The 8,204-nt window shown below is 41.3% G+C and overlaps 1 protein-coding gene across 3 annotated transcripts; it reads left to right on the plus strand.

The window, feature by feature from the left end:
• The first annotated feature begins 609 nt into the window (after positions 1 to 609).
• LOC103015166 (T-cell surface glycoprotein CD1e, membrane-associated) lies at positions 610 to 4,060 on the plus strand. 3 transcript variants are annotated; one of them, XM_057550917.1, is made up of 7 exons: positions 610 to 745; positions 1,044 to 1,340; positions 1,917 to 2,075; positions 2,157 to 2,195; positions 2,437 to 2,715; positions 3,116 to 3,209; positions 3,392 to 4,060. In XM_057550917.1, the coding sequence occupies exons 1-7, from the start codon at positions 685 to 687 to the stop codon at positions 3,501 to 3,503; spliced, it is 1,041 nt and encodes a 346-aa protein (XP_057406900.1). In that variant the 5' UTR covers positions 610 to 684; the 3' UTR covers positions 3,504 to 4,060. The 3 variants fall into 3 exon arrangements, with proteins under 3 accessions (XP_057406900.1, XP_007171876.1, XP_057406896.1); XM_007171814.2 differs by having other exon boundaries at positions 1,917 to 2,195; XM_057550913.1 differs by lacking the exon at positions 3,116 to 3,209 and having other exon boundaries at positions 1,917 to 2,195; positions 3,321 to 4,060.
• The last annotated feature ends 4,144 nt before the right edge of the window (positions 4,061 to 8,204 follow it).

The raw sequence follows: 8,204 nt of genomic DNA on the forward strand, positions 1-8,204 counted from the left end.
CCACTACACTCAAAATGCCTCGTGTCTTCTGATAATGATTTTGAGAAGAGCAGAATGAAGGGACAGAGGGGGACTGAGGGGGGACAGGGAGAACAAGCAGGACAAGTGAGAGGAGTGAGAATGAACTCCAGAGGGAAAACAATGGGTCAGTAGAGAAAGACAGGGAAGACCAAGAAGAGGGGGAAAGGGAGCCAGGGAGCAGACAGGAGGAGGAGACCACAGAGGGATAAGTGGTGGGGAGACTGCTGGAAAGGCCACTGGGCATCACTGATCACCTTCCATCACTTCTTCTCACAGAAGAGGACATTGAGAACCCAAGTGTGGACTTGATTTCTCTAAGACTAAAAGACACTAAAATTTCCAGCCAGACCACAGACTGCAGCCTTTGCCATGAGCCAGGACTGGGTGCAACCGAGAGGGTCAGGACGATGCAGGCAAGAGCAGGAAGAAAATCTGGACTGGACAGTGTGAGAAATGGAGGGGAAATGAGAGACTGTGTGGGAGGCCTGTGACTGCCGGAGGCTGTAGGGTTTCTCCGACAAGGAAGTGGGCAGAGGGAGAGGTTTTGTGTGTTGGTGTGCCAAAGGAAGTCAGATGAGAGGGAAAGAGGGTTGAGAGGGGAACTGTCTCTGAATTCTGAGGGCAGCTTGCCTGCGGTGGCATCCTTTACCTAACAGAGCTTCAATGCTCCTCCTGCTGCCTCTGCTCTTCAAGGGACTTCTCTGCCATGGGGCAAGCAAAGTGGGTAAGTTGATCCCAGGTGGAAAGATACCTGTGGTTGTGCACTGCAGGATGGAGAAGTTCTGGGGAGGACCTGGGGGAAGAGGGAGTAACGCTCCTACAGAATGCCCTTGGAGTCTGCCCGCCAGGCTAGTTCCAGGCAAAGTATCCTTGGCCGTAGTCTTAGTTAATCTCTCTGATTTGGGGGTGAGGATGCTGGCCCGGGGGAGGGGGTGTGGGACTATATGCAACCTGTTTAACCATATCCATAAAGAGCCCCTTTATGGGGCTCTCTTCTCCTGTCCTTTCATTCCCTCTCTCAGCTCCACAGGTCTTAGGACCCCGTCATTCAGCTGCAGAAGAGCCCCTCTCCTTCCACGTGCTCCAGATCTCCTCCTTTGCCAATCGCAGCTGGACACACACCCAGGGCTCAGGCTGGCTGGGCGAGCTGCAGACTCATGGCTGGGACAGTGTCTTGGGCACCATCCGCTTTCTGAAGCCTTGGTCCCAGGGTAACTTCAGCAAGGAGGAGCTGAAGAACATCCAGGCATTCCTGAGGTTGTACATCCATAGTTTCCCTCGCGAAGTGCAGGCCTTTGCCAGTCAGTTTCAGTTTCAATGTGAGTTCTTTGTTCCAAGCTAATGTTTGCCTGAGGGCTCCGACCATCTTCCAAAGGGTAGATGGCTTATGTACCCTGACCGTCTTCCAAACTTCCTGATCTTGTACTTGTCCCCTTTTGGTCACTCTCTTCTCTGCTGCACGCTTCACCACCATCCCCACCCTATCCCCCTCCTCTACCCCCATACACACAGCTCTCACACTCCTGAATATACCCTCATATTCTAGACCTTGAATAGTTGTCTCTTCTTGATCTTCTGCCCAGCACTCCTGGTCAGCCTTTCCCAACCAGGATTCTGCCCTCCTTTCTTCCTGGCCTGAGTGTTTACAGGATTCAACCTGTACCTAACCACTCCCCAGTCTGCTCTTCCAGACCATCTTCTGATTCTCTAACAGTCTTCCCATCTAGCTCTTCCCCTTCAGTATTTCAAAATACCTTTATTATCTCAAAATTTTATTCCCACAAATTTCTTCCTTTTTTCCTGCCACATCTCTAGTCTTCCATGTGATCCCCCAGCAAGTTTTCCTTCCCTGTAATTCTTTCCATATTGATTCTCTCTTTCTTGTCCACCCACAGACCCCTTTGAGCTCCAGGTATCATTTGGCTGTTTAATTCATCCTGGGAAGGCCTCAGAAAGCTTCTTAAATGGGGCATATCAAGGATCAGATTTCCTGAGTTTCCAAGAAAATTCCTGGAAACCGTCTCCAGGAGCAGGGAGTCGAGCTCAGAATGTCTGTAAGGTGCTCAACCACTACAAATTTATTAAAGAAATCATTCAGAGCCTTCTCAGTGACACCTGCCCTCGGTTTCTGGCAGGCCTCCTTGAAGCAGGGAAGTCAGAACTGCAACGACAAGGTGAGCCCAACTCTCTCTCCCCTCTTATTTCTAGTGTTTCAACTCTTGTATTTGAGTTTTCTACCCTTTATCAACTTTTTGAATCACATAATAAGCTAGAGGGTGAAAAGTATGGGTTTAGAATTGCTTCCAAGAAAAGAGAAAGAAGTGATTACTCAAACTGCAAAGGGACCCTAAGTCACTGAGTTGTGGCCTAGGGTACCCTCCTAAATTTCATTTCTCCTTATCTTCTCCTTTCTAGTGAAGCCAGAGGCTTGGGTGTCCAAAGGCCCCAGTCCTGGGCCTGGTCGTCTGTTGCTGATGTGTCACGTCTCTGGCTTTCATCCAAAACCCGTGTGGGTGATGTGGATGAGGGGTGAGCAGAAGCAGCCAGGCACTCAGCAAGGAGATGTCTTGCCCAATGCTGACGGGACTTGGTATCTCCAAGTAACCCTGGACGTGGCGGCTGGGGAGGCGGCCGGCCTGAGTTGCCGAGTAAAGCACAGCAGTCTAGGAGGACAGGACCTAATCATCCATTGGGGTGAGAAAGAACTGGGGCCCAGCTGGGAGGTGATAGTCTTCTCATAGTCCAAGGGCTAATGAGTGAGGAGCTTAGGAAGTGGCTAGGATGCTATGCACAAGAGGATACAGGTGGGGGAATCCAAGTAAAGAAGGATGGAGCATGACAGCAGTTAAATTTCAAGAAAATGCAATTAGATTAGAGGTACTAAAGAGAAAAGAAAGATGGACCTATTGATTTGGTGAAAGAGAGAGGGAGTGGGCAGAGCAGGGACATAGACTCAGGAAGAATTGAAATGAGAGTCCTGGAAAAGACAGAAGAAAGCTCTGGGGAGGTGCCACTATTGTGAAATGAGAAGCATTAACTGTGGTAGAATAGAGAGTACTTTATAGATTGACTTCCTTACTTTATCCCCAACTAGTTGGATACTCCTACCTTCTGATATTGATCTGTTTGATGGTAATAGTTTCCCTGGTCATGTTGGTTATAGTTGACTCATCATTTAAAGAACAGAGGTGAGTCTTTTCTTGTTTTGGCTCTTCAACTTCTTATCAACTCATTTGTCTTTCCTCTATTTTCTTTTTCCCTTTCCCCTTTCTCTCTGATTTCCCTTATTTGAGATCAAGATCCCATTTTCCCCCACAGCTCAAATCAGAACCTCTTCTCTGCCCATGTCTCCCACCCTGCCTTTCCACAGGAGTCGATACCCAAGACCCCAGGGGTTCAAGACACCAGCTCTGCTTGGCACAGGAATGGTGGACCAAAAACAGACTCTTAAAGAAATGAAAACCCAACTCTGGCGTCATTAATTTTACCTTCCACATAAAATCCTTTTCTGATTTTGTTTAAACATGACTCATAGCTATAAACAAAGCATGATTTTGTTAAAGCAGCTTGTTCTGGTAGAAATCCTCATCCCTTTGGAAATCTGTTTGTTTCCCCCCCATCTTCCAGCAATATCTTTCTGCTTCAGCCACTCCTTCATCACTATTGATCCTTCAAACTCTAATTCAGATGCCTTTCTCTTAAGAGCTTCCCTGGATCGCCCAGTTGATGGCTCTTCTCTATGCCCCAAATTGGACTGTTCTTCCTAAATACACTCATCTCTTCCTACTCCAAACAATAATTTTTATGTTTTTGTGCTTTTTTCTCATTTGCTTGAAAGCAAGATTTATGTGTTTGTATTTGTGTCCATGACCAAAAGCCTTACCTGGACCAGGGCCAGCTTCATGGGCAGGTGACCTGTGCAGTTGTTGCCGTCTTGAAATCCTACTCATTTTTGAAGGAGAGATACTGCCTTTTTATTTTATACTGGTCCCACAAATTATGTAGCTTGTTTGGCTTGAAAGGGATATTTCTCAATAAATGCTGACTGAAATAAATGTTTTGTCAAATAAAATGTCTTAATCCCTTTCCTCTTTGGCATCTTTGCATCATTTGGCTGTGTTCTTATTAAAACTCATTCTCTCCCTTTGTCTCTCATCAGAGGTGAAGGAGACAGGTACGTGCTTCAGACTTCATAGCCATTGGGAGATTCGTGCACCTTCAGAGATATTTAAAGAAAATAGTAACACATTAGAGTGTCTCCTGTCAAAGAGAGGATGGGGTTGGACTGACATTCCTGATTCTTTGAGGTTGTGTGTTACTATATGTGTCTTTGTGGATATACATATTCAGGGGATAAATTCATATTTTGGGAAGTTAGGAAGAGAACATGGGGATTGAGGATAATTTTCATGGGCAGAGCCAAGCAATGAAGGAATAGATTGATCAGATGCCAGCTAGTTATATGTTTACTGTTCTTTATTATTTTGATTTATGATTATCATTATTACTTATACTTTGTTGTCTCCTTAATTTTTTAATATGGATTTAAAAATTATCTAATGGCTTTAATTGAGATCCATTTGATTGAGTCTGTTGGAGAGCAGGAAGCTGTTAAGGTGCAGTGTTCATACTGATGTCCAGGTGACATCTTCCCTTAAATGAGATAATTGAGCAGATTGTATAGATTTATTAGTGGGAATTTAATATTCTGTATGGGATATTTCAAGTGAACAGATGGGGTTCTACGGTCACTTATCCAGGCTGTACTCTCACGCATGAACAAAGTAATGGGGCCAGCACTCTCCCTATCGAGAGTTCATCATCTACTGAATGCCATGTTCAGACAGCCTGTCTAGGGGCAGGCCACCAGAGCCCAGAGAGGAAGGCAGAATTTTAAGGGCTTTCGGAACAATAAATAAAGTCTATATAAGTACCGCACGCTAAACGATTGTGCCACTGGAGCTCCTCTTAACAACTTTTCCTTCAGTTTCAGTTGTTTGGCCAAATTAGCTAGTTAGGACCTAGCAGCAAATGAAATCATATAAGTTGCAAAGAAGTCACATAAACTCAATTTGAACTCAACATGTTAAAAGACCTAAAAAGTATTCTCAATCTCTGTCACTATTAAAAGTGACCCAAACACTATTGGCAGCATATTTGTTTACCACTAAAATGTTATATGTGCCACAGAACCCAGATTCTACATTTAAAGAAATTCCTTTAAATGTAGTTGTCAATGTATAAATTACTTTAGGGGAGGTAGTTGTTTCCATTTTCTGTCAAGAAATATCTAGGCTACCAATATTTTTCAACTGAAGAACAGCAATGATTCTCAAAATATGAAATAAAGTATTTAGTTACAAAGCAAAAGATGTGTGAATGTTATAGTATATGTTTAATTTTTATTGCTTTTATTAAGTAGGAGTGTTACGTACATACCACACATTTTATTAATTATACTTTCATTCGTATGCGTGGCTATTTGTGTAAGCAGGCAAGACTAAAGAGAGGAGATAAGCCAAGTAATCACAGAAAAAGTACACATTGAATCAAATATAGGAAAGATTGTTTACCAGAAATCATCATCTAATAATAACCAGGTGGAAAAGGGGTCTTACAGTTAATCATCATAGATGGTTACACATAATAGCCAAATACAAAGTTCAAAAGTGTGTTCCAACATGAATTAGCCAAATATTTTAGAAAGAAGAATTAACTATGCAAATTAAATATTCATATCCTAAGACATGTATATTTTAGATGTCTCTACTAATTATATTAAATACATTGTGTAATAATGTAATGGATACCATAATATACAATCTAATGGACTAAGTAAACACAACATAATGATAGTATAATCGCTCAGGTAATGCCAGCTTCTCACAAGATAAAAAAAATGATAATTTCTGGAAAGACATGATGTTTAAAATTTTTTTAAAAAATATATAGAAGATATAGACTTAAAAAGTCCATGGTACAATACTTAGAATTTTATTCTTGTCGCCTGAGAACCTGGGTTTGCCTCTTGGTGGGTGTTGAGCCAAAAGACACAAACAAGCCAACGATTGGGAAAAGGAAGTATTCATTACTTGCAGGAAGTAAGGAGGACACCAGGGATCTTTCCTAAAGCAGCGTCTCACTGAACAGCAAAATTGGGGAAGTTTTAAGCTAAGAGTACATGTACATTCGTAAACGGACTTGAGCAATTGAGAGTCCAAGCTCTAGTTGATTGAAGTCAAGAGGGTTAGAAAAGGTCAACATCATCTTCCCTTAGGTTCCAGTTGATCTGGTGGTTGAGGGGGGTTTAAATTCTGCAAAACAGAAACACAACTGGGAATCTTTACAACTGATGTGTTACTTTGCTATTGTTGCTTCTCTTACCTGGTAACAATTTGTTCTTTTGTTCCCTTAAGATCATTATTACTGAGACCTGTTCAAGGACAAGCATTGTGGCCAGGCTTAGATCACAAAATGCCTTAGGCCAAAAATGGCTTCTCTTACGTCAAGAAAGCCATGCCTGGTTCTCTTTCTCTGGGGACCCCCTACCTTATCTGCTTACATTCTCAAATATACTCAGCTGAATCTTCATTACTTTAATCCATATCCTTATTCATATAAACTCCCATTAAGTTTTCACCTAGGTTTTGCCTTCCTAGTGTTTCATTGATTTTTACAAATTTCACATATTCTAGGCTTTATAATTAGTTGCATATTTAATGCCTGCATGTATAGAAGGATTGTGAGGGTTTAATGTTTGAACATATTCAAGTTTTATTACTGAAATGACTTTAAGCCAGCAAAAATTTTAGTGAGTTTTCCCATTGACACACAAAAGCCTCATTGGACCTGAAAAATATACATCAACAGGTTCAAATTCAAATTCTGAGACGCCAGGTGTGCAGACATTAGGTCAGAAGAAAACAAATAAATAAATGAAGCAAACGATAGAGATACAACTTTGTCTGAAGTTGAAATAACATGTTTTCACTCCCCAACAACTAACGTGAAAGCAGAAAACTGTGTCAACCAGAGATCTGAAAGAACACAAGATCTGATTTTCAACATTGCCAGGGGATTTCCCCCTTGCCAAGCTGTAAACAAAGCTGATGACCCAGTTCACCCATTTCTTACTTGGGGGATGATTTATTTTTTGACACAGAGAAGAGTTTTGGCAGGAATGAACTATGATGTTGTCATTTTAGAGAGGTAACTGGGTCTGATGTAGAGAATGGATTTAAGAGGTCAATAAAGAGATATTTTCAGTGATTCCTCTGTAAATTGAGAAAGGACTGAACTAAAGCAAGGAGAGAAGATTAATCCTGGCTGCATAATCTAACCTAAATGAGAAGTTAAACAACATCACTGGAGAAAAAAAAAAAAAAAAAAAAAAGAAGCCAGTCTGTATCAAGACAAAGAAGAGTTACTTTCTATGGACTTTACCTTCACACTTCCTTGAAACTTGCCAGAAATTTTGTCAATAGTTGCAACATAGTCCCAGCAGTCTCTGTGATGGAATTCAGGGGATGCTCAGAGCCTCTATTGGGCCCACAGTAAAGTGTGCCTCAGGACTATCTTTATGGGATGAGCACTACTGAAAAAAAATTGCCTTTAGGGGGCCTAGGATAACAGGCTTGAAAGTATCAATAGAAGCAAGAGAAAGTTAAAGATGATTAGGGATTTTTTCTGGTTAAGAAAATAGAGAGGGTAATAGAAAATTTTCCAATTACTTCAGTTTAAGCGTTGCTTGTGATAAAGAAGGTGGCCCCTATTCTTAAGGAAAGTAAGAAGAGTTTCACTAGAAAAGTGATAACATTTAATAAATAACCTGTTGGTAATAAATGCGTCTGAGGAAAATGGGAGAAGAACTAAAGACATTTTAAGTATTTCAGCTAGAAATTAAAGAATATAAAACATCGAAAGAGAACTGGTTAAAGTAATTAATATTATTGTAAATGTCTACCTTTGTCAAATATATGACAAAATTTTAGTTTTTTTCCAAGAAAGAGGTTGTATCCACAATTTAAAAATGATCACCCCCCAATAAATGGGTCCCAGGGCATGGACTTTTAGTGTCTGAATTAACCTTTCAGTTACATGGAGTTTTCTTCTAAATGAATTTTCAGTTCATGAGATGCTTCCTATTAACTTAAGCTGAAAGCATAATATCTATCTCTTTTAAT

Source organism: Balaenoptera acutorostrata, chromosome 1, assembly GCF_949987535.1.
Source record: "Balaenoptera acutorostrata chromosome 1, mBalAcu1.1, whole genome shotgun sequence".
NCBI classification, from domain to species: Eukaryota; Metazoa; Chordata; class Mammalia; order Artiodactyla; family Balaenopteridae; genus Balaenoptera; species Balaenoptera acutorostrata.

Coding starts and splice junctions, on each gene's coding strand:
- LOC103015166 (XM_007171814.2), top strand. CDS start 685: ATGCTCCTCCTGCTGCCTCTGCTCTTCAAGGGACTTCTCTGCCATGGG. Junction 2,716..3,115: donor GGACCTAATCATCCATTGGG/GTGAGAAAGAAC, acceptor ATCCCCAACTAG/TTGGATACTCCTACCTTCTG. Junction 3,210..3,391: donor TCATCATTTAAAGAACAGAG/GTGAGTCTTTTC, acceptor GCCTTTCCACAG/GAGTCGATACCCAAGACCCC.